The following is a 26742-nucleotide window of genomic DNA, read 5'->3' as shown; positions in this document are numbered from 1 at the left end:
CTGTATCCGTCTCTTCAGGTGCTACATCACATCCTTTAGTTAAGATACTTTCTACTACATGGCGTTGTAAATTCGCATCCACTGAAAAAAAACTCCAGCCGTGGAAGTCGTACTTACGAGCTATACAGACGTACCGTCCGCGTTCCGGGCTCAGAGACCAAAAGTTCCGGGCTCAGAAACCGAAAGTTCTGGGCTCAGAGACCGAAAGTTCCGGGCGTAGCACTCGGAGCCTTCGAAGCCTCGGATCCAGCACCCGGAACTTTCGGTCTCTGAGCCCGGAACGGACGGTGTGTCTATACAGCCCGTTACCTTTTAATCAGTGTCTTTTTTTCCTAAATGTTGCGAAATTCAGGTAAAAATGTGTATGATAACCCTCCTCTCGACACCTTCCCCAGCCCTTGAGACTACATAATTCAGGAACGAACCCCATGAGAAATAATTTTCGGGGAGCTCTTGGCCCGGTGTCAATCTCGCGTGGGAACGGCTCGGCGTTGATAAGATCGGGATACGTGGGCGGAGAGGAGGCGCCAACGGTAGGCGGGCGGAGAAAAGTGGCACTTCCATTAAGCGGGGAGATGCCGAGATAAAAATGCCAGCGGTGCAATTTTAAGAACAGGTTGGCGACTTTTGCCCGGGCAAGATAAATTGCGAACCGCCGAGCTGAGCCCAGATATGCAGAATGTATTCATGAATTTAAATTAGGCTACTTCAACCCCCCGGACGAGCGTGCGATTCCCTATTCTGCCGCACTAGGGAAGAAGGTCGTATCAACACTCCAGAGTTGCCAAATTCCTCCGGATAAAACATGGATTTTTGACGACATCCTTGCATACACTGAAAAAAAAAATCTCGGTATATTTACTAAGAAAAGGGTAAAATTACCAAGAATTCAGGGTTCTATTTGATCCCAGTTTTTTCTTGGTAAAATTACCATTTATGGAATTGGTAATTTTACTGAGAAATCTCGGTGAAATTATTGACTTTCTCGGTAATTTTACCGGACCTTGGTAAAAACGCCAATATTTTTTATCGACTGTGGTAGAATTACCGAGATAAAATGGCAAAGTTACCGGGAATTGATTACGAATAAAAGTGGTATTCTTACCTGAAAAAAATAGTAAAAATCCCGGTTTTTAAGTCAGCTTACCAGCCTGTCTTTGTAAAATTACCAATAATTGGTAAAAAAAGTGAGATGGTAAAGGTACCAACGGACCTTGGTAAAAACGCCGAGAATTTTTTTTTAGTGTATTTTTCCCTGAAATCTTCAGATATTTTAGATTAAGTTGCGAACTAAATTATCTGAAAAACTCGGAAGAAAATATTCAAAAATTTTCAAGTGAATTCGGTTTTTAGTGAAGGAGATCTGGCAACGTCGGAAGGCTCTTGCGGTGTTTTTCCTCAGCACGGAAGTATTCCGGCGCGGCGGCGCCGATACGGGTGCCCGCTAAATCGTCCAAAGATAGGAGCGAGAAGGATTAGTGGTTGAACGACCGCCTTCCGTATTCCTCCACTTCCAGTGCTTAATGTCTTATTTCCTCCGCCAACGCGTCGAGCGGGGGCTGGCCCTCCTCACATCCTCGAGATTTGTGGCGGCCGCGTCTCTTTGACCCCTTTTTCGCGCAGAAAACGGGTTCTCCTCGCGGTTTTCCATTCTCATAGACAGAATATACATTCTACGTACCGTAGAGTACCCTAAGTACCTATATTTCTGCCACCTATTTGGATGGTGACCAAAAATCGTCGGGTCGACGATCTTTGAAAGGCAACAGTCAACAATCATTCCATCGATGAGCGGCGTTGAAGTCTCTAGTTTGTGCGTGGGACACAGAGACAAGACCCTCCACTTTTCTCTTGTCTTCAGGTGGAAAATTTTAATTTCGGGAATTCAACATTTTCAAATGCACAATGAATGGTCTGGTTACACGATCAAATTCCCGTCAAATTCCGATCAATTGGTGACTGATGCGCACCATCTACCATCAAATGTCTGCGGCCTGTAAAAATTTGATGGTAGATGATGGAGCTGTGGGGCTCATCCTTCATCTGATTTTCACTCAACCGTGCTTATTTCATGCTTATTTCAATCAACACGCTGTTTTAATTAATTTTACTCATCAATCTAGATAACTCTCGACCGCCATCTTGGTCATTATTTTGATCGGAATTTGACGGGTATTTGAGCGTGTAACCAGGCCATATCAGCAAGCGCCGGTCATCACTCTTTTTTCGTATGTTGACCTTCCTACTGGGTGGATGATAGGCTTCGGGTGACGTGATAAGCCAAATTTTGGTATGTGTGCGAAACGAAGTACCCGAAACACGTTTTTCAACCTCCACCTACACAGTAGACAAGTCAACACACTGAAAAAAATGGTTATGTGGAGTTAGTCCAGAGCAGTATGGACTGCTCGGAAAATCTCTAAGGTAAACTGCTCGCACATACGGTCTGGCTTTCACGACTAGAGCAGAATATTGTGTATGGAAAAGCAGGTGTATGAACTTACTGTTCATACGGTATGCACAATGGGTCCATGCGCTACGCAGTTGCAATTTTTGCGTTTTACTGCAATTTTTGCAATGTATTTTAAGCATGCAGTTGAATGTTCTGAGTTCCGAAATTAAAAGCTTTCACGATTGCCAAGATAGCAATGGAGCACTGAAAGAAAACGGGCTATACAGACATACCGTCCGTTCCGGGCCTAAATGCCGAAAGTTTCGGGTGCTAGAGCCGTAGCTTTGATTGCTCCGGGTGCTGCGCCCGGAAATTTCGGTCTCTGAGCTAGGAGCGCGGAAAGAATGTCTATATAGCCCGTAAGTACGGCGTCTACGGCCGGAGTTTGTTTTTCGATGGAGGTCTCTCTTTGCCTCTGGTGGGGCTCACGCTTCAGGATACCAATGGAGATGTTGCATGTGTGAGGGATTTGCGATTTGACCATTGATTCTTAATACGTTAAAGTTTGCGAGAAACACGATGGTGCCACTGGTTTTCTCTGAAATCAACTCCCAAGCTCAAAAAAAGCTCTTGAAGTGAGGCCAAAATGGAGGGGATATCCCACCCTACCCGGAGAGTCCACCTCTACATCAAAACAAACTCTCCATGCGAAGATAGGGAGCAAATACATTGACAGGGCTGCCACTTTATTTGGGGACTCAAAAATTGAATACACGGCATCACTGCTAATGTATTTGCTCCCTATCTTCGCATGGAGAGTTTGTCTTGATGTAGAGGTGGACTCTCAGGGTAGGGTGGGATATCCCCGCCATTTTGGCCTTAACTTGAGAGCTTTTTTTGAGCTTGGGAGTTGATTTCAGAGAAAACCAGTGGCACCATCGTGTCACTCGCGAATTTTTACATAAGAATCAATAGTCAAATTACAAATTCCTCACACATGCAACATCTCCATTTTGGAGGGCTGTAGCTACGACTGGAGGCACTTCTAGAAAAAAATTTATACAACAAAAAAGTCTTATTTTGACCCATAGAACTTGCACCTGTAGTCTGGCCGTTTAACCCTGGATCATTCTGCATAGGAGGTAAGTCAACTGTTGAATGTTCGAGTCCGTGAAGTAAAAGCTTTCGCCGTTACCAGATAGCAGTTAAGGGTCTCTATCTGCCTTTGCGGGCTGATTGTTGAAATTGATAGACAAAGCGAAAGACAGAGAAGACATAAGGAGTATGCAGCAATCCTATTGGTTGAAATGGATGGTTCTTATAGACTAAGAGGGAAAATGACGGACCAATTATTGGGTCTCTCGTGGGTTGCCGTTAGTTAGTCTATTACCCACATCCTTTGTCCATTGCAACCACCCGCCTCCACCAATAGGATCCCTCCATATCCTTTTTGTCTTCTCTGTCTATCGCTTTGTCTATCAATTTCAACAATCAGCCCGCTGGTGGGACTCGCGCTTCAGGACACGAATTTCACTCCTTTTTTTCGTGTATTAAACAATGCTCTGACAAGTGTGTTTTTTTGCGTGTTTCAGTCGCTCCGGTGTGCTCGCAAGAGACGCCGACGATCATCGGGGCGTCGCTGCACGAGTCGATCCACGTGCGGTGCGTGGTGATGGCGGACCCGCCGGAGGTCTCCTTCGAGTGGTTCTTCCGCAACAGCGGCGAGGCCTGGGCGGTGGCCGCCGGGCAGTTCCGCCCGGAGAACGGGAGCTCCAACGAGCTCCTCTACCGCCCCTCCTCCGAGCGGGACTACGGCACCCTCACCTGCCGCGGCATCAACGTCATAGGCAAACAAATTGATCCTTGTGTCTTCCAAATCGTACCTGCAGGTCAGTATCTCCGACTTCTGTGTTCGAAATCGAACTCTTTGACTCTTGAAAAAATGATCTTATTGATAATATGGACCAGTGTTCGAAATTCACAGGCGCCAACGCGCCAAATGCGCCTATAAAATGAAGGTTCTCCGCCAAAGTGGCCCATGAAAATCTGGATTTTCACATAAAGTCACAGGAAGTCACATAAAGAAAGAAAAATAAATCTATTTGGACGTATTTCTATCAAACAGACCATAGCGCCATACGGTGAGGAAGGTAGGGGGGGGGGGGGGGGGGGCTTGGATTGGCGGCGGAATCGGGCGTCCGGCTTATTCCATCCTACACTCGCAATGCTTTTCCTTGGCGCTTAGGTCCGTTTGACAGAACGCGCTATCCGGGATTCTAAATTCCTCAAAAGGAACTCAAATTGGCACTTAGTTCCGTTTGATAGAAATACGTCCATTTAAATTAAAAAAAACTCAGAATTTTCAGCACTACAAGTGAAAGCTTTTTCTATTCTTCACGATTTCATTCTTAGTGCTTTTGTCTTCCCCAAGCTACAGCTACTTACTAGTTCTGTTACGAAAACATCTTGCGTCTAAATTTTCACTAAATGCGCCGTAATATATAGGTAAAAAGTCAATTTGGCCTCTAAAAAATCTTCAATGGCGCCTAAAAATCGGGCTTGATGCGCCACATGGCTCCTAAAACTCAAAGGTGAGTTTCGAACACTGATATGGACGTATTGCTGCCGAAGGAAAATGCATAGAGAAAGAAAGGAGGTGTTAGCATCTTGAGGATTGCTTACCCTGTGACGTAGGTCGGTACAATATGGCGTCGATATTCCAGCAAAATCCGGAATCCGAAGTTTGAAAAACGGACCCTAACGTCTGATTTTTTGTACCTAAATCAACTTATTATATAATTTCAAACACTTTATATGGAGAGAAATATTAGACATGCGGAAGGTGTAATTTGGCCGTTCTTCGATAGAACGACCCGTTACACGGACGCAAGTTGCATTTTGAAAAGATTATTACTACTCTCTTTCCAGTAATTGACTCTCTGGACTGAGCACTTACTTAACCACATTTACTAGGTTCAAAAAAAAATTGAATTAGAAAGAATTTTATGTGGCGAAAAATTCAAAAATAATTAGAAATGTTGTACACATACTATTCAGCTTTTGTATATTCTCAGAAAATCCGTTCTCTTGAAAAATGACCGTATCTGGAATCTGCCGTTTTCCCTCCTAACGCCTCGGAAGCAAATATAATATGGGAATAGAGCAAAGGAGAGGAAGCGTGTTGATGACGGCGCAGCGATACAACTATTCGTACTTGATGGGTGTCCGTGTCGCAGCTGCAGAATTGAAGGCGCGATGGCGCGAGGCATGAACTCGCTATGCTCCGCTCTATGCTGCTAGTGAGATATCGCTCCAATTTGGGAATTTAATTAATAAACGAGACCAAATTGCGACTCTCTTATCTGTGACGGTATTGCTCACGTAGCCTGAAAGCACCAGTACAGAAAATACAGAAGGAAACAAACTCACCATGGAAATAGAGCAAGTGAAAGGATACGCGTTGATGACGGCGCAGAGATACAACTATTCGTACTTGATGGATGCCCGTGTTGCAGCTGCAGAATTGAAGGCGCTATGGCGCGACGCGTGAACTCGCAATGCTCCGCTCTATGCTGCCAATGATGTGTCGCTCTCAGATCTGCGGGCTGATTGGTGAAATTGATAGACAAAACTATAGATAAAGCAAATATATAGGGGGTATGGAGCGATCCTACACGAAGAAAAAAACCTCGTGCGTGGGACCCGAAGTTTAGGTCATATGGATCTCTGAAGTTTTCAGATTGAGCATCTGAACACTTTAGGTCTAGCTGTCGAGGTTCGGATCACACATCTGAAACTTCAGTTCTTACATCTGAAGTACTTCGGTTTTCACATCCGAAAAACCTCGGTTCTCACATCTGAAGTACTTCAGATGTAACCTAACTAGGTTAGGTTATGTTAATTTAGGCAAGGTTAGCTTAGCTTAGGTAAGGTTGGGTTGGGTTAGGTTAGGCTAAATTATTGTAGTTGATTCGATCGACAAACGCGTTGGTCGGCGGTGACGGGGCTTGATGCAACTATTTCAGCTTGTTGGATGTCCGTATCGGTCCGACTGAAGTGCGGAACCACGTATCTCCATTGCGGTGTTTCAAAATATCCGTTCTTAATCCATCTCTTCCATGAGAAACAATCCAAATTTACGACCTTAAATTTTGAACCTAATCTTCTGTTATCGAATACGAAAAATCATGGAGAATTTAAGTTTTATGTTGACCAGTATCTCGAAAGAAAAATAAAATTTCTAAGGAAGTCTGCAACGTCGCGAATGGAGAAACGCCGTCTCTCATTTTGCCCGAAAATAAGTATGTATAAAATTGAAGGCATTATGACTGGCCTCTCTCACCTTCTATTCGTCTGTAACGTTAAACAATGGGACGCGTTTGCTACGGCGCCTTGATACAACTAAACAACCTCGACGGATGTCCGTATTGCGTCCAAAAAATTGAAGGCGTTTTGCTTTCGTACGAATAATACCTGTAGTTGATTCGATCGACAAACGTTGGTCGGCGTTGACGGGAACTTGATGCAACTATTTAAGCTTGTTGGAAGGCCGTATCGGTCCGACTGAAGTGCGAAACCACGTATCTCCATTGTGGTGTTTCAAAATTTCCGTTCTTAATCCATCTCTTCCATGAGAAACAATCCAAATGCACGACTGTAAATTTTGAACCAAATCTTCTGCTATCGAATACGAAAAATCATGGAGAATTTAAGTTTTATGTTGACCAGTTTCTCGAAAGAAAAATAAAAGTTCTATGGAAGTCTGCAACGTCGCAAATGGAGAAACGTCGTCTCTCATTTTGCCCGAAAATAAGTATGTATAAAATTGAAGGCATTATGACTGGCCTCTCTCACCTTCTATTCGTCTGTAACGTTAAACAATGGGACGCGTTTGCTACGGCGCCTTGATACAACTAAACAACCTCGACGGATGTCCGTATTGCGTTCAAAAAATTGAAGGCGTTTTGCTTTCCTACGCATAATACCTTAGGTTAGGTCATGTTCGTTTCGATTAGGTTCGGTAACGCTGCAATGGGGATACGTCGTTTTGTCCTTAGGTCATGTCGCTAACTGCAACATAATTTGTGGCACTTTGCCACACTAATTTTTTTTATTTCGTTTAGCCACATAGCACCTAGAATCTGTGGCAAGATGCAACATTTTTTGTCCACCACCTCTCCCCCCCCCCCCCCACTTCCGACCTTCTGATAGAATCTGTAACATTTGTCTGTACGAGAACAATGAAAATCCTAACCTAAATTTTTGGCTGATGATTTTTCCTTGAACAGTGTCTGATGCCAATAGGTCAAACCCCCCCCCCCCCCCCCACCCATCATCCCCGACTTTTCGAAAGAATATTCAACACCGTTTTTGGGTGAGGTTTCGAGGCGAGCGTTTGGAGGTCCAGGGGGCTCCGCCCCCTGGCTAGTTACGGAGGCGAGCGAAGCAAGCAGAAGCAACTAGTCATACCTTATAGTTCTCACTCGGTTTTCTTTACGCACAGAGGAAAAGAGTTGACGTTGAGTGGTTTTCCATTTAAAAAACAAAGTATGACAGGAAGTCTGCAACGTCGCAAACCGAGATGAGTGGACTGTGAGATTGACCGTCGATACGTTTCCTCTAAAATGAGCTAGAGCGAGCAGTTCCATAATGCAAAATGGACTCCATTTTGCAATTTGGAACTATAAATTCTAGCCTGGTTTAAAAACAACGTAGGTGCTTTCAGTTTTCCTATGCACATAAGTCTTTTTTCAGATAAGCCATAATTTACAGGTCCAAATTGCAAAATGCAGTCCAAATAATAAACGGGCGCTTGCAATCGTACGATCTGAGTTATCCCCTGAGTTGATCCCCGTTTCGAAAATGCGAGTATCAGATTTTTTTGGGATTTTTTTCCTTTATTTTTCCATGCTTATTCCTCTTCAGCCGTCTCCTAGTTTAAAAGACGGAAGCCCGACTCTAAAAGGCTCAAGTTTGATGGACTATATAGGTTAAGATGAATGCAAGTATTGCGGTTTTCCTGATTTACGATGACAGAATCGATAGTCAAGGGTCATGATAGGACAACTGAAGGTCACCTTTTCCTAGGGTGATTCGGACCGTTATCAAATGACTTGTTCAGACGTGCAATAAGGCTTGACTTTAGTAGATCTAAAATAAAATATCCCGAATACATACGCTTTCAGAATCAAAATTGGGTGGGATTCGTGTTGTGTAGGACTCGCGTTCTCTGTAAAAAAGTGGATCATATTTCGAAAGTAGTTCTCTTGGATTTGCTCTTTTTGAAGTGTGATAATGGTGAAGTTCCGTTCGAGGATACATGGGTATTTCAATTTGATACTACTAATAATTTCTCTGACGATTCCTCGTTTTTCGAGATGTTTCGGCTTTCAACAGCCAATGGAAGACAGGCGGGAGTCGCTACATTCATTGGCATTTAACTTATGTCAAAACATAGCTAATAGAACCGATCTAAAGCTATTTTACACGGTAGATTTGGATTCAGATCCATCATTTCAGCATTTTATTCAAGACTTGCATGAAACTTCGATTCAGACCATTTCCATAACCCACCACGGAAAAATGACTGATTCAATGCTCAATGATCAGAAAAAAAATATCATTTTCAATTTTAATGACATTGATGAGCTGTTCGACTTTATTTTTTACACAATTTCACATCTAAAATCTTCAGATCCGAAGTCTGAAAAGGGAAAAGGTCTGGAACAAAGCACAAAAAGCACTGTATCAAATGAGCATCAAATGGATGGAACTTTACCTCGTTATTGCATTAAAATTGGCGAACTTCATCATTTCTGGTCACAAGAAGGGTGTAGTAATGAAATTAGTATAACATCCACCGAACTAAAAGATCTTTCAATTCTGAGTGATTCAGTTTTCAACGCAACTCGCGGATTCTACAGCAACGAAATTTGGAATTTCGGGAACCACCTTATTTTCCTTTTGAAAAATTTCGGCCAAAATATCAGAGAATCCACGACGAAAGTACTCAGTAATTCAAATATTCAGAATTTTGAAACGGGCAAAAATCGTACTCTTAAAATTTGTTTCAAATTTTTTTGGCGCTTCTTCAAAGGCCAAAAAACTGTTATCTGCCACCCAGATAGCTGCGAAAGATACGACCCCTTCTCAGAAAGCCTCATTTTCTATCAGGACGGGGGCGAGATTAATCAGGATTTTCTCGATTTCTCTTGGACAAACATGCATAAAAAACCCGTTTCATTATGGGATGACTACTCCAAACTAGGAGAATTACAATCAGCGAGACAAGATGATTGGTGTGATTTGCATAGCTTTTATACAACTGTACTCGAGCACTTAGAACACTCTGTGAATTGCACTTTGAAACTTGCTGATGGAAGTGCAACAAAGGCAGGGGAAAGCGAGTACCCTATGAGATACGACGCCAGTTTGGTCTTATGTGCAAATGGAATCGTTTTGGAGGGAACTGATCTTTCCAAATTCGATATTTCCGTTAGTGTTGATACAAGCGCTTTGTGCATCATCACCCCGCATAGCGGCTACATGTCGCAAGGTCTGGTGATTTTCAAGAGTTTTTCACCAGTTGTTTGGATTTTCTTTTCGGTAACTATTGCGTCACTTGCCGTAATGCAATATTTTTTCCAGTATTCGCAGTACGCATTGTTTCCTCGACTCTACACAGAAGCAGAAGTGGATTATTATAGAGACACATCCTCCCTGTTGACTGTGTACGCTTACTTCATTTGTGGGAGCCCACCATCTTTACATCTCGGTCGTTTGTTCACAGGAAAAGTCCTGTTCTTAATTTTTAGCTTCTCTACGATTATAATTTCTACCGTTTTTTTGAGCGGCATGACAACATTACTAAGTGATAGAGTTTTGTATCCAGAAATTGACACTTTAAAAATTTTAGAAGAGTCTGATATGCTCATCCAAACTTTTGAGCACCGAAATTTTGAGACGAGTCTGTTTGATCAATTGAACCAGTCTGAGGCATTACGGGCAAAATTGGTAGACAACCTGTATTATTACTTCGCATATTTGTTTTCAGAGCTACTTTCCAGCCATTTTTACTTCGTAGGTCCCCCCAATAGGATTGATCCTTTTCATGACTTTTTGCACAATCACTCGCATCTTGGGAATGCGTTACAAATGGTTCAAGATAATGTGCGTTCGATTATAGAGACCGATGCCATTGTCTTGAGTGTGCCTTTTTCATCAACGCCCAAAAAAAATCTTCGCTTGAAAGATTACATGAACGATCAGGGACATGAGTATCATTTAATGCGTGAGTGTCTCATGACGTATCCGATGATATTTACATTTGCGAAAAATTCTTTCTTCTTTGATAAGGTGAACCAAAAAATGGCTCAATACATTGAAGCTGGACTTGCTAGAGGGATTTTAGAGGAGGCTCAAGAAAACATGGAGTTGGGCGTGTCCTACGCTGAGGAGAGCTCGGAGCCACGTCCGTTCGATTTGAATGATTTACAATCGGGGTTCATTGGTCTTGTCGTTGGCCTGTTCATGAGTTTTCTTGCATTTGTCGGTGAACTTTTGTTCGATTACTTTAAATACTCGGGGACTGTCAAGTTCTTGATAAAATGTAAAGATTCTCTTTTCAAGGTTGGTCCCGGCAGAGTGTATAGTATGAATTGTTGATACAAAAAAAGAAAATAAAGGTTGAATGATTGATTCACTGACAACAGAATCAAGAAACTTTAGATGATTCGAGAAATGTTAGTATAACAGTTTAGATACAATTTTTACTTCAGCGACTGGGTCCACACGGAGAAAAAAAACTCGTGCGTGGGACCCGAAGTTTAGGTCATATGGATCTCTGAAGTTTTCAGATTGAGCATCAGAACACTTAAGGTCTAGCTGTCGAGGTTTGGATCACACATCTGAAACTTCAGTTCTCACATTTGAAGTACTTCAGATGTGAGAACCGAAGTTTTTCGGACGTGAGAACCTAAGTTCTTCGGATGTGAAAACCGAAGTGCTTCAGACGTAAGAACTGAAGTTTCAGATGTGTGATCCAAACCTCAGCAGCTGGACCTTAAGTGTTCGAATGCTCAAAAGATCCCTCCATATTCCTTTTGTCTTCTTTGTCTACAGCTTTGTCCATCAATTTCAACAGTCAGCCCGCAGTATAGTTGCCTGATTCGTTTTTCAAGTATTTTCAAGGCAGTGAGACAAACTGATCGAAAACGAACATAATTTCAATGGATCACCAGACATGGCACAAATTAAAGCAATGTTTCTTAACCAAAATTCTACGTAAAACACGGTTCTCACAACGAAAATTACTGAAACCAACTTTTAATGAAGATATTAACGTTTTTATTACACATTGGTTACGAGGAATTTAAACTGCCTGCTCACAAGAAACTCAAAGCTCTACGTGAGTCAAATCGCGCATTACAACGGTTTCAGCAAGCTTCTCAATCGCGCAATGTTCATTTCCCACCATGTGTTGTTCAAAGTGTAAACAATTTGCTATAGCTGAGCCAAAGCGTCAAGATTTAGGTTGCTAGATTTTTATGTCGCAGAGACTGTCATGATAACGTTTAGCGATCGATGTGAATCACGTAGAGCATTGAGTTTTCATGAGCGGATGGTTTGGACTCACGCATCAGGAATCATTAAATATCTTCGTAATGAGTTGATTTCGGCAATTTTCGTTGTGCGCATCGTATTCTACGTGAAATTTTGGTTAAGAAACATGCATCAGAATGCTGAAATTCGTACCTTGTCTAGTGGTCCATTGTCAAGGCAGTGAGAAAAACTCATCGAAAACGAACATAATTTCAATTGAAAATCGTCTTATTTGTGCACTTGCACAAGATTCATGCAAAAAATAATAAGGCATCATCATCACTTAGACTTTTAGACCGTAAAATAGGATAGTTCTGATTCAACCGTGATCACCTAGTAAACCGTCGCACCCAGGTTTTTCATTTAAGTGTTACACTGAGGAAAAAAAAATCATTGGATCTAGAGTCCAGACTCTTAAAAATATCGGCAAGAAAAAATACTCTTGATTCAATCAGATTTAAGCTTATATCAAGAACCAAGCCTCTTAATTTGAGCGGATTTCCTTTTGATTTAAGCAAAAATCTGATTGAATCAAGAGTATTTTTTCTTTTCAATATTTTCTAGAGTCTGGGCTCTAGATCCAATGTGATTTTTTTTTTCCACTGAGGTTTTTCATCTAAGTGTTATTGATTTGATGTTGTTTTCTCGTTGCAGTGCGGCCGTCGGCGGTGCGGAACTGCACGCTGCGCTCGACGGTAAACGCGTCCGGGGACTGGCTGGAGGTGGAGTGCGCCCCCGGCTACGACGGCGGTTTGCCGCAGACGTTCCACCTGGAGGCGGTCGACTCGGACTCGATGCGTCTTCGGCTGAACCTGAGCAACCCCGAGTCGCCGTTCTTCCACCTGGACCTGGCCTCCCTCACTAACATCCCGGACATCCTCCAGCTCATCATCTACCCCGCCAACCAGAAGGGCCGAGGCGAGCCCTACGTCCTCGAGGAGATCGTCCTCAGGGATGCCGAGAGGCGGATAGGTAAGCTTCTCCTTCATTTTAACCCACGTCACTGGAAGCATATATTTTTTTTATTTATTTATTATATATCGATGGTGAAACTACCAAACCACGTATCTCGGTTTGTGACATCGCAGACTTCCTGTCATACTTTATTTTTTAAATGAAAAACTACTTAACGTCTAGTCTTGAAAATTTCTGTGATTTTTCCTCTTTGTGCGGAGAAAATTCTGTGAAAATTTCAAAGAATGATATTGATTTGGTCGATTTCAAAAAAATAAAATGCGAGCGTAGATTTTTAAACACCGCAAATGAGATACGTGGTTTGGTAGTTTCACCGTCGATTTACGTACACGGAAGCCCCATTGTTGGAGCTATGTCACAAGTCAAAAAACACTAGGAATTACAATATACAACAATTAAAAATATAAATTACAATTGAAAATGTTAAATTAAGTGGTCGTTGGTAGAATGTTATTCAACAGCTGAAGTCAGGAATTCGTTTAAATCATAAAATGCCTTGGTCAAGAGGAGATTTCTTAGTAAATTGAAGAATTTCTTTACTTCACCATCGCGGAATTGTTGTTTGATGTTCCAAGGCAGAGCATTTATAATTTTACTTCACCATCGCGGAATTGTTGTTTGATGTTCCAAGGCAGAGCATTTATAATTTGGATAGCCGAAAATTTGCAATCTTGTTCAGATCGTTTCAGTCGAACTTTTACGTTTTTGATATCTCTAATATAGATGGCCGAAGAACAAACTTTATTTTCCTAGACCCCCATGGGTGGGACTGATATGGAGTAGGGGGCTGCCCCCTTCCTCTAAATTCTCAACAAATGTTAGGGGATAAATGAGTGTGTGACATATTTTTCACCATTGAAATGTTAATTCGATCAATTTGTTGATAAATACAGTACAGCTCAAAGTTGCTCATGAGTCCCAATTTTTCAAAAGTATCCGAGGTAGGGCCCTTGGATCCCCTTTTGAGCGCAGGGAAATTCTCCGAACTTCCCTTGGGAGCTGGGGAATTCTTGCAAATCGCTCTTAATAGGGTTTTTTTAGTGTCCTCTACATCCCCTAAACGAGGTTTCTCTGGCCCTCCTCAAGAAATCCCTTTAGCCTCGCCCGCGGGGCGGAAAATCTCCGCCAATGGATTTTCCTCCAAATTTTCAGGGGTCTACACTCCTGAAAATTTGGAGGAAAATCAGGTAATTTTGAAAGCCAGTAAAATTGCAACCCTAGTTTGAGTCTTCGAAAGCCAATAACAGTCGTGATAACGTATACAGAACCAACTGAACCATAACGTATCATAGTATTAATATTGAGTAATAATGACATAAAATTTGAGGATTTTTTGTGAAAATCCATCACAAAAACGTTGAAAAATGATGAAAGTCATTGATGTAATGAGTAAGAGAGAGATAAAGTTGAGAATCCTTTCTCTGATTTCTATGTCATACTGAAGTCGCAACGGTTTTTTCCGGGATTATTGGGATGGATTCAATTTAAATGCTACTGTCCATTATTATGGCATCCGGCTGAGGGAAGATACTAAATTCATATGTTAATTTCAGAATGGCTGCCGTCTGGGAGCTCGAAGCTCGGGTTGGGACAGATGGCCGGGTTCCTGATCGGGGCCGCTGCGACGCTCTGCATCGTCGTCCTGGTTGTCATGGTGATCGTCTCGAAACGCCGTCAGCAACTGAATCATCAGCTGCACCACGAAACGAAGCAACTAGAGCTGATCAACCGAGACGATCAGCGGTATATCATCTCCTATCAGCTCAAGCCGGAGCCCAAACAGCCGGATATTCTCAGTCGAGGTACGTATTCCTGCCCTTTCACAAAACGCCTTCAAAAGTTGCTCATGCAATAAGCGCCACGCGAGCCGAATGAACTATATCTGCTCGATTCTCTTCGTCTATTTACCCATGTCGGACGACTCGAGTCTTTTAGACCGGTGGCGTCGTGGCGTGTTTTGCGATTTATCGATTGATCTGTCATTTGAACCTATGGAAAAGGATCAATTAACAGGGTCTTCGCATCGAACACCTTAATAATCGATTCTTTACCATAGCTACAAATGGGGAAATATCAATAATCATTCATTTACGCCACGCCACTTTTTTAGACACGGGTAGACGAAGATGAAGAAGAATAAGAAGAGGGAAAGGGAAATGAGAGGAGGAAGAAGTTTGAAAAGAGAGAGGAAAAGGAGAGAAAAGAGAAAAAGGGGAAGAGAGAGAAAATTGTCTTAATTTTTTTCTTTTTCATCCTCTCATTTTCCTTTCCTTCTCTTCTTTTCTTCTTTCTCTTTCCCTCTTCTTTTCTTCTTTCTCTTTCCCTCTCCTCCTCTTTTCTGACAATGTGTCTCGTTTTTCCGTTTTTTCTTCCTTTTCTTAGTTTTACACTGTTTTTCTTCTTCTCCTCCCTCCTCCTTTTTTTCCTTAATCTTTTCTGATCTTCTTCATCTTTATCATCATCATTATATCATATTTTTCTTCTTCTTTTTCTTCCGAGTTCTGTTGCACCCGCATCTGACTCGTGCTACGAGTTCTGTACCTGCTTCGAGTCTGTCAGACTGGGGCTAACCCCGCGTATTCCGCACTCATAACCATTCCTAATTCGGTGTGGCATCTTCTGGCGAAAGTTGCTCACTGCTTCCTCGACACTTTTCCAAAAGTTTCCTAAATCCTTCGAAACTATTGATTCACTTCGGAACTTGCAGTGGAATAATCAGAGCAAACTTCCGCACCAATGATTCTATTTTTCAAGGAGAGTCTCAAAATCTCTCTATCGATGGTTTTTTAAGATGAAATGTAATTTTAAAGTTTAATGCAGGGTTTTTTCTTATTTTTTTTTTTTAAATTAGGGTTAACGCCTTGGTTATAGGACATTTTGTCAACGATCTTTTGTCCGCACACCTATTTTTTAAAGACGACTTGATTCGAGCAGAAATATGCTCAATTTTACCGCCGAGAAAATTTCCTCATGAATCAATAAAGAAACTAATACTTGTTTAAGGATAAAAAGATGCTTACATAAAAAGATGAAGCAGAGACCCGCTTTCATTTAGATATTTTATTATTGATTCAAAATAAAATCTTCTTAACCGCATACTCAAGAGTGTTTCTGCCTAAATCGAATCTTTGTTTCCTTTAATGAAATTCAAAAATTATGCTTATATAAGTGGATGCGAGGACTTATTGTTAGTGAGTTTTTGGAATGCCGCTCTTTTTTTGTGCCGTAGTATCTTGATTTATATTGCAAGGAAAACTCCGTAATCTTAAAGGATGCCTGCAATTTCGTATGATACTATGCAACACCTCTGTTGTGAAATAGTTGCTTGAAGTGCTGTGGCACGCCGCGCTGCGACGCGGCGGGCGAGGGCAACCGGCGTGACACACGCATTGGCGCCTACAAACCTAACAGGATACTTCACGCGTTGCGCAATGCGTGAAGTATCCTGTTAGGTTTGTAGGCGCCAGTGCGCGTGTCGCGCTGGCAGCACGCCGCTCCGCTCTGTGTTCGGCTCTAATATTTAAACTCGCGGAGTCAGCGTTTTTCAACTTATGATTTTGAGATGTTTGCACACTCCGCATGGATTACTCTCATTTACATTCATGAAAAAAAAATATGTTTTAAGGAAAATATACTGTGTTTTTTTTTTAAAATATTAAGGTGGTTCCGTGTCAAATTTAATGATTCAATTTGATTAATGATTTAATTTTTTATTTTATATTTTGTGCTTTTACTGTGCTACAGCGTGGTGCACGCGCAATCGAACGCTCAAAATTTACTGTAAAAGATTGATGTAAAAAAGGGTTAAAACCAAAGATTTCGTGCTTCTTGGTTTTTTCCCCCTCTTGTCTTTTTTCATTTATGTGTTGTTTCTTTCAACACACTTACGGCTCATTGAGATTAATATCGATGCCATCGCTTTAAAAAAAAATTTACAAATATTTACCACGTCTTAAAAATGTAAATTTCATTCTCGAAGTTTTCATTTTAAAAAAAAGGTATATTTTATATTAAAAATTTTAAGGATAGAAATAAAACCAAATATTCTCCGATGACAATTTGAAAAGATGAACGAACGAGGGAACGAACACCTCGTTCCCTCTCAATTTTCTCATTTCAACATTGTCAATATGATTTTACGCACGGACTAAAATATAACGCTTGGACCAAGTCACTGTAGCTTAATTTACGCGATGACGTAAACTACTGGATTAAACAGGTGGACAAAAAATTATTGATGGAATTTCCTGAAACCAACGCTTTTAAACAATCGCAGTGCTTTCACAATAAGTATGTTATGACATCTTAAACTTCCCTTATTACAGTGTAAGGCATATCGACGATGAAACTCCCAAACCTCGTATGTCGATTTGCGACGTTGCAGGCTTCCTGACATTCTTAATTTTTCAAATGGACAACTACCTAATTTCAATCATTAAAAAATTCTATACTTTTTTCTCCCTGTGCGAAGGAAATTCTATGAAAACTGCAAGGAATGATTTTAATTTGTTCACCTTTTAAAAAAAATAAAACATCAAAGGAAGTTTTTAAACATCACAAACGAGATACGTGGTTTGGGAATTTCATCGTTGCGGTGGGGTCTCCTTAGGAAAGGAGATGTTTAAAGAATGACTGTTAAAATGGCCTTCGGCTCGTGCACCTATCTCCTCAATGGACCACTAGAGAAGGTACGAATTTTAACATTCGGATACATATTTTTAACCAGAATTCCATGCAGAACATGATTCTTGCATCAAAAATTATTGAAATCAACTCCTAACTAAGATGATTACGTTTTTATTTTACATTGGTTACGGTAAATTTGAATTGCCCGGCCACAAGAAACTCAATACTCTACGTGAGTCCAATCGCGTACCACAACGGTTTGGGCTCTCAAACGAGCCCTTTTTATTTCCTACGCTGTGTTGTTCAAACCATGAAAACTTGCTACAGCTGAGCTGAAGTGTTAAGATTGAGGTTGCCAGATTTTCATATCACAGAGACGTCGAGCGTTTAGTGCGCGATTTGACTCGCGTAGATCATTGCGTTTCCATGAGCGGGAGGTTTGAATTCTCGCGTCAAGAAACATTAGGAGTTGATTTCAGTAATTTCTGTTGCGCAAATCGTGTTTTACGTGAAATTTTGAACAAGTTGGTTTTTGCAATCGCTAGCGATAGCAATATTGGTCATGGGAACTTTTGCTTCTGGGATATGAAAATTTTAAGGTAGGTACAGTTCGTTTGTAGTATCTTCAGAATTGAAGGGGCTATGTAATTTTGTGTCGACATCTCTTTTTTAACATTTTTAATTTTTTTTCTTTGCATACAAGAAAGCTGTTATTTACCAATTATTTATTTTCGTTGGATTATGCATGGTTTTTGGAAGTTAACGCATTTAACTTTCAGTTTCGTTTTTTCGGCGTAAAGTATGATATTTTTACTCTACGCATATGCCCGAATACGCATCATAACGACGGTGAAACCACCAAACCACGTATCTCGTTTGCGGTGTTTAAAAATCTCCGCTCACATTTTATTTTTTTGAAGTAGACCAAATCCATATCATTCCTTGAAATTTTCACAGAATTTTCTCCGCACGAAGAGGAAAAATCACAGAAATTTTCAAGACTGGACGTTAAGTAGCTTTTCATTTAAAAAATAAAGTATGACAGGAAGTCTGCGACGTCGCAAACCGAGATACGTGGTTTGGTAGTTTCACCGTCGATAAGTGACCTATGTGCTTCCTAAGTTGCCATTTTTTTCATTCAAATAGATGTAACCGAAATGTTAGATGTGTACTACCTATACTACTTTCATGTCATTGCTTTATTTATTTATTTACTTTTTGCGTAGGTATAAATTGTTATTTTTTGCTGAGTTTTGGAGAAAATATTGCTTTAAGAACGTGGAATGTAAATTAGTTTTATTGAAAAAAGAAAATACCATCATTAATTTGGGCGAACAGAGAAAATATACATCAATATTTGGGTCAACATCTCCCTGATTATATGAAGGATGAATATATTAGTATTTCTGTATCAAAAAACTTAGCTTTTGTCTTCAGAGATACAATGATTCTAGTCCCAGTCAATTTGTTTTATTGAAAAAACAAAAAAAACAAAAAATAAATAAAAAAAAAAACAACTGAAATGTTAGACATACTATTTTCATGTCTTTCTATTTGTATCAATAGGTACTTTTTGCTTAACTTACGAACGTTGAATGCAAATTAACTTTATTGAAAAAAGAAAATAACGTCATTAATTTGGGGGAACATGTGGCTGATTATATGAAGGAGGTATATTCCAGTATTTTTGTTTAACATATTAACTCACGAGAAAATGTTCGTACATTTATCATCTAGTATTAATTATTTTTTGATGATTGGTCTAAAACATTCAATACAACCATTAAAAATTATCTCCCATCGCCGGGTATCGAACTCCCGATCACCTATTGCCCGCACCTTATCAAAAACATGGGGCGCCTCAGTCGACTAGGCTATCACAGATCAGCGAAAGGACGGGAAAAAATAGCATTTAAAAGACTCGGACGATGGGCGGGACTTATCACAAGAGTTGTCCTTGAGCGATTCGGCGATTCGCGTCTTCGTAGCTTCTGGAGAAATGAGCTAAGCGCCTTTCTCTGTGAGACATTGTTTGCCTATGCTATCATGTGTCTCAAGGTTCATATCAGCAGGCATTTGCCATCGCGGCAGTAAGCTGAGGCAATATTTCTGTATTCATGGAATAAATCAATCAATCGAGTTCCGATTTTGGCTCATATATCCGTAACGGGTCCTCCAGAGCAGTTTTCCACCTTGCACAATAGTTATAATTTCTTTATTTCTATTTGTAAAATTTGAGGTGGGATAATGGCGGCTTCTCAAGAGCAACGAGGTAGGCGATCTTTTGCACCAACGAACAGAAAACTGATGGCGAAAAATAACCAATCAGAACCTCCCAAAAAAAAGAATTTGCCTAAAAACGGAACTTCGTGGTTCTGCGCAGATTTACCAGTCAGACACGACATCTCGAGGTGGAAAAAAACTCGCTGAAAGCGAATTTTAGCAATCAACACAACTTGACGTAGAGACATGATTGGCTAAAAAATACAACGGTTTTTGATACATCGGAAAATCAACCAAAAATCGGAGACTGGGCGAAACGCTCAAGGTCGCAGAGGTATAGGGAATCCCATAGCGAAAGCAACGGAACGATTGTAATATCATGGGGAACTCCGTTCCCATGACAATAAGACACATGCACCAATATGCATAACTTTTTACCTTGTCTAGTGGTCCAGTATTTTCATCAGAATCCACATTAAAGGTCCCCATTTTTCGACGAGGAATTCAGGAGAGAGGAACGGCCGAACCGAGCGCGTCTCTGAAGGATAAAATTCGGAGATTTTCAAGCAATGATTTCCGTGAAACGCACCATAAAGCTCGGATACCCGTACTGCCGTGCTAAGGAAAAATACTGTATGAACCTTCAGGCGTTGCCAAATTACCTTCGACAAATCGCGAATTTTCGGGGAAATTTGTAAATATTTTTCCTCCAATTTGTCAGATAATTTTGTTCGCAATTTTACCTAAAGTCCCTGAAAATTCCAAGGAAAAATATTTCTAGCTTTCCTCAAAAATAAGCATTTTATCGAAGGAAATTTGGCAACTCTCGAATGTTCATACGGCGTTTTTCCTTAGCACGGCAGCGTAAACCTGTGCATTCCTCTTCATTTAAGCCCGGATGAAAAACGCGAACTGCCAGGCTGAACAACCTCAATCGCGAAACTCTTCCGATGTTATTGAAAATGAATTCCGGCCGGATTCCGCGCGAGGCAGTTAAGACACTCCTCCCACGCAAGCGCTCCGAAATTCGAAGCATTTTTAAAGGCGCTCCTCACTCATTAGCCCTTCGCTCTCGTGCGAGCTTTTCCATGAATGAATTTTTCAGATGAGGAATTTTCTGCTCAGTTTCAGATGACAACATTCTCGACCGAGAGAGCGCACTCTGTGATTCCAAGATGGCCACCGCATTTGTAAGTATTTCATCCTATTAAAAAGCCATGGAATATCCCCCGGGCGGGAATTTTTCATTGAATATCACAGTTTATAACTTTCGATGATATTTTACGCTCGAAATATTTTTGATGCTCCAGGTTACAAATTGAAGGCTAAGTACTTGCCTCTTTAAACTCACTGTGGGGGCCTTTTATTACGATCTATTATTTTTGCGCTGGAATAACTACTTGGGGCATAAAAAGAGGAACTTTAAATAATATTTTCATCAGAGACAAAATATTTTAAAGACCCAGCGCTGACAATCTGAGTAATGCACTCGGGTGGAGCAATTTAAATTCAGAGGACAACTCCTTTTTCAGAGTAGGTAATAATGCTCAGTGCTCAAATTTTTTAGCATTCACTGGGAAAAAAACACATTGGATCTAGCGTCCAGACTCTTGAAAACATTGACAAGAAAAAATACTCTTGATTCAATCAGATTTAAGCTTAAATCAAAAGGAAATCCACTCAAATGAAGAGGCTTGGTTCTTGATTTAAGCTTGTTTCTGGTTGAATCAAGAGTAGGTATTTTTTCTTATCGATGTTTTTAAGAGTCTGGACTCTAGATCCAATGTGTTTTTTTTCCAGTGTATGTTTCATCATATAAAACACGAATTTTTGTGTTGGATCGGATGGATCATGTGAATCCGTGTTTTCTCGTGAACCTGATTCTCATTTTCGGGGTTTGCTAAATGGATAGTCGACACTTACCGTGGTCATGCTTGGGATTTAATCTAACCCCTGTGAATAACAACGGACCTTGTGATTCTAGCGAGAAGCTCTGTGATTTGCCCGTACTGATTGATGGGTCTGTCGCCCTACTGGTGCAGGGCCGGATTAAGGGGGTGGCCACATGGGCCACGGCCCATAGCAGCAAATCTATAGGGGGCGGCAAATTTTGCGCTTTTTTTTAAATGTAGGTATAAAAAAAATCGAATTTAGAAAAAAATTACAAACGAGAGAAAGCGACAAAATCTCTCATTTTCTGAGAGTATAGTCATTTCTAATTTTGTCATCTTTCAGTGATACAAGAGAGAGCACCTTTAATTAGTCGAATTAAGAGAGAAACCAAACACGCAATTTGGCCTGGAACGGCGCGACCTAGAGAGAAATGATGACGAGGCCTTGAGATGAAAAGGAGAAGCCCTCGGCGCGGCGATCGGCATGTAACACATATTAGCGCCTACAAGACTGCACGAATACTTCACGCATTGCGGCAAACACAGTGCGATCAGCGTGAAACGCATAGCGCCTACAAGACTGCGTGAATACTTCACGCATTGCGTCAAACACAGTGCGTTCAGCAGCGGTCGGCGTGAAACTCATCGCGCCTACAAGACTGTCTGAATACTTCACGCATCGCGCCAAACTCGGTGCGGTCTGCGTGGCGCGGCAGCGGAAGTTAAATCATTAATCCACATTTATGTTTGTTCTTTCATAATTTTTTCGTTCATTTCTTATGAAAAGAAGGCCTTGTCCGCACAGAGATAGGTTTACGAAACTTAACTTTTCCGTAAAGTTCCGTGAACTTTTGCTAGTAATGTTGACAGGGCTTTCCCACGTGTGTTCAACACGAGAAAGCGCGTCTTATGCAAGCCTCCTCCGCTTGCACGTTCATTTGATGGTTTTTATTGATGTTTCAAAATGAATGAGAAGAGGGCGGCAAAATACAGGCGGCCCATGGGCGGCAAGTAGATAAATCTGGCCCTGTACTGGTGGCACCGATCCTGAAGATTACATCGGATTTAAGACGATCAAAGTGACACTAAAATTTGGTTGAAAATTAATGTCGTGGTGGGCATTTTGTGACCCGATGCCATCGATGCTACCCCTCAAAGGACGTAGGATAAGCTCATTATCTCGAAATCTCTTCCCGTCCAAAATCGAGACAAATCGATAGGGAAAAATGACAAGGACTGAAATTTTGGGGTCAAAATCGAAAGTTCTTCGATCGGACTGAAATGAAGCACTAAAAGTGGAAATGACTTACCAAGTCCGATTTTGCTCCGATTGCGAAATGCTCCACGAGTTCATCGGAGCTCACAATTGAGCAATAATGGAGTAATCCTCGAAAACGGTCAAAAACGGTCAAAAACATCAGTTTCTTGGCTCAGGAAGTTCCGTTGAGTAGGTAAAAACTCAAGTGAAAATTATTTTTGTTACAGATCTCTCCAAGTATGAGCCCAATCGTGAGCGAGCGAGGGGAGTCCTCGTCGAACTCCTATCAAGATTCGTCGCACGCATCCAGACCTCAGACAATAGCATTAAGTAGTGTTCATTCCATGGGTTCCCTGAAAAAGACCTCGAGCAACGGAACTCTCAGGGCGAAAAACCAAGTGATAACTAGCACAATTCCCGGCCCTGAAAGCTGCGTATAATTGTTACCTATCTAACATTTAGCTGTACATAATTTTAAGGTTTTTTTGTGATTCATCTAGGGAGGGGACATCAGCCCCAGTAGCAGTGATCGCGATCAATAGCGATTTCATCGGTTGGTTACTGCGATTGTCGGTGGCAATATATCGAGATATTATTGAATTAAAAATTGCGGTATATGGCGATTAAATCGCTACACATCGCAATTAATGGTTCGAAAAAATTGCGATCAATTTTCGTCGATGAAATCGAGATTAAATCGTCATTTATCGCGATTTTTAGTTCCAAAATATCGCGATAAATTGTCGGGCGATAAAAGCGCGATTCTATCGCGATAGATTGTCGGGCGATAAAAGCGCGATTTTATCCCGATAAGATCGAGGATAATCGCTCAGACATTGATGACCCTATTAATTTTATCGCCGATAACATTAGGTACAATAAATCCCGATTTTTCCGTTGAGAAATGCTACTCGGGAAGGATGGAAATGGTACCATTCTTGCGTAGAAGGAAACCGTCGGATCATGAGAAACACTGACGTTTTCATGGCAGGTGACTGAAGTTTTCGCAAGGCAATGTTGAAATGCTCGTAATTTTACCGGAAGCTTCGGTTGTCTGAGCTAAATACTCAGGTTGTCTGAACCAAGCAACGTGTGGTTTGAGGACCGAAAACTGTAGTGTTTCTTGTGAAGTTCAGTCCCTCTAACCAAAGTTTTTTCTTGCCGCTAGGGATGTCATTCGGGGAGGGATGTCCTCCCTCCCTCCCCCCCTCATTTCAAAATTGAAGGGGTGAGAGTCATAGGGCTCGAGTGCAACGCAATGTTTCAAGCCTTACATGACAACTTACCAATTTGATCTTTATGAATTGACAGGATTAGTCATTTTACATAGATAGTTCGAAGAAATTCACAACAAAATCTACAAGCGAATATGTTTCCGTTTTTTAAGTAAATGAATGAACTGTCGAACGAAAGTTTGCAACGTTGCAGTGCAATTAAGCTTGTCTGACTTTTGCCTTTTTAACTAAACTTTTACAAGCGCGACTTTGGTGACTTTTTGTAAGTTTAGGGGCATTTTTTGAGATTTTTGGAAGTTCTGCTCCTCGACCTGTGTAAATTTTGCCTCCTCTTGTTGTTCTGCAATACTTAATGCGAATACATTTTTAGTGTGGATTGCAAATTCTTCAGAATCGGATTTTCCTCTTCGATGAGACTTCAGCTGAAGTCCAATGCATTTTTCTTTTCAAAGTTGTATGAAAGCCACTGAAAGGAGAACTAGTTCAACTTCACACCGAAGTTCCAAAAATTTCTTGCCCGTTTGGTTTTACAGGAGGTCTATTTTGTCTTTATTCTCTCGATTTTTTGTTCACTTCAATTATCCAATTCAAAGAGTGACGAGAATGTTTTCAAGGAAAATTGACAAAAAAAAAGAGTGGAAACCAGTGCCTCCAAACGGTTGGGCGGATCATAAATCGAAATTTTAGAAATTAAAAGTATGAATCTGTTAGTTGCCGGTTCTCTTTTCTCATTACTCTTGAAGTTCCTACATTCCATCGAATGCTTTTTGACTCAATTTTTAGTCTGTTTTTGTCCTCTTTGTTTAGTAACTTAAGCTGTCACAGAAATACTCTAAACTACATCCTCTCTCTTTCATTTCTTTTTACTTAGTGGAATTGTTTTCAATTTGTGGTTCTCTCAGTGGTTGAAAACGAGGTGTCTGTTGGAGGTCTCATTTTAAAACCTCTGCTATGCAAAAATTAATGATTTAGGTACTACTTTATAAATGCTAAACCAACCAAAATATTTGCTACTCGATCTTTTGTTATTGAAAAAAATTAGCTTGTGGTGGCAACTTCTGTGAGACACCAACCGCCAAGATTTACAACTATAAATTCATCAATATGCATGTGTATTGCTAAGCACAACTTATGTTTTTCCTGTAAAAAAGCAAGATTCATCTCATATTTATTTTGAAAAGTTGATAGTGATGATGAATCTTATGAAAATAACCAACTGAGAGAGAGAGAAAAACATTTGTTTCAATGATCCTGTCCGAGGAAATTACCTGTAGGTACCTAATATTTTGTATAGTGATGTAAATGAAGTAATTTTGTACATTTTTGTAAATATCTTTTATAGATTGTTTGTATATTGTTATCTTGGAAAATTAAAAAAATTGAATTATTTTCTATAGACAGTTGTGAAAATCTAAAGATATGGATGTGACTCTCGCATTCGATGTTAGAAGTAACAGAATAAAAAGCTGATTTCCTCTTTTTACTCATTGCATTGATTTTTTACATGTTACCTGAACGGGATCCGGCGACATCACTGACCGACTTTGAGCTTCCTCAAGGCCGCATTTATCATAAAGGCCGCACTTCTTCTAGCTCATAAAGTTAAATTTCTCATTACTAAAGGCAGTAATTTATGATAAGTTACTTTCAGTTTCCTGTTTAAAATCCAGAAAAATTGACGAAGTACATGCACTAAAATTTTGGGTTCAAAATCAAAAATTCTCCAGTCGGGCAAAAATGCCGCTTGTTTCCTTTGAATGACCTGCTGAGTCCGAATTTCAGGTCTCAAACGTTCCACGAGTATACTAATGCTCATAACTGGCTAATATGGGAGTCGATCCTTGGAAACAGTCAAGACAGTCAAAAACGCTGGAAAAAACAAGTGTCTCGGCTCAGGGAGCTTCGGCGATGCTGGGGACCAGGCTAAATGAATTCAACGCCTCTGACTACATAGGTTACAACACTAATCTAAAAAAATTTTTTCCTGCCCAAAATTGAGAAAAATTGACAGGGGTTACATGGATTAAAATTTTAGGGTCAAAATCGAAAGTTCTCCGATCGAGTTCCCTTGGCAATGACCTACTGAATCCGATTTTTCAGGTCAACTTCTTGTAACATTTAAAGTCATATTTTAATGGTGTCACTAATCTCGGTTTGCGGCGTTGCAGATTTCCTATCAATATTTACGAGGGGCGTTCAATAAGTAAGTATCCCCCCTCTCTAAAATCAATAGGAATGGACCAATTTTGAAAAGCTTGGGCTCAAAATCTTCTCTTCAGGATATTTTGAGTGCAACAAACAAACCGCAAACAAAATCGGAACCCTGTGCGGCCAAACGCGAGCGTTTAAATCGCGCCGATGTGCAGCCGCTCCCGCACAAATCGCGGAGATTGACGTCCGCGACAGAGAGGCTTCTCTGCCAACGCTTCAGTCGTCATCGCTGACGAAAATCAAAGAAGTTTTTGTAGAATAAGGGGGTTACCTCACCTCTCCACATCATCCAGCTCGACCAAGCAGGTGTTGATACTGATTGTGAGATAA

The 26742-nt window shown here is 40.8% G+C and overlaps 1 protein-coding gene across 3 annotated transcripts in view; it reads left to right on the top strand.

The window, feature by feature from the left end:
* The window catches only part of LOC109030272 (kin of IRRE-like protein 3), a 616549-nt gene extending 590463 nt beyond the window's left edge, over positions 1 to 26086 (top strand). For 2 of the 3 annotated variants that reach the window (XM_072303753.1, XM_019041151.2), the window contains exons 11-15: positions 3985 to 4281; positions 12647 to 12964; positions 14521 to 14769; positions 20942 to 21006; positions 23194 to 26085. In XM_072303753.1, coding sequence (XP_072159854.1) covers positions 3985 to 4281; positions 12647 to 12964; positions 14521 to 14769; positions 20942 to 21006; positions 23194 to 23406 — 1142 coding nt within the window. In that variant the 3' untranslated portion in view covers positions 23407 to 26085. Of the gene's footprint in view, positions 1 to 3984; positions 4282 to 12646; positions 12965 to 14520; positions 14770 to 20941; positions 21007 to 23193 lie in introns of all 3 variants that reach the window. The other variant, XM_072303754.1, reaches the window with a different exon arrangement.
* Positions 26087 to 26742: the final 656 nt, after the last annotated feature.

The sequence above is a fragment of the Bemisia tabaci genome, chromosome 8 (assembly GCF_918797505.1).
Source record: "Bemisia tabaci chromosome 8, PGI_BMITA_v3".
NCBI lineage: Eukaryota > Metazoa > Arthropoda > Insecta > Hemiptera > Aleyrodidae > Bemisia > Bemisia tabaci.
The sequence above is the reverse complement of the archived record's forward strand: the minus strand, read 5'-3'. Positions and strand labels throughout refer to the sequence as shown.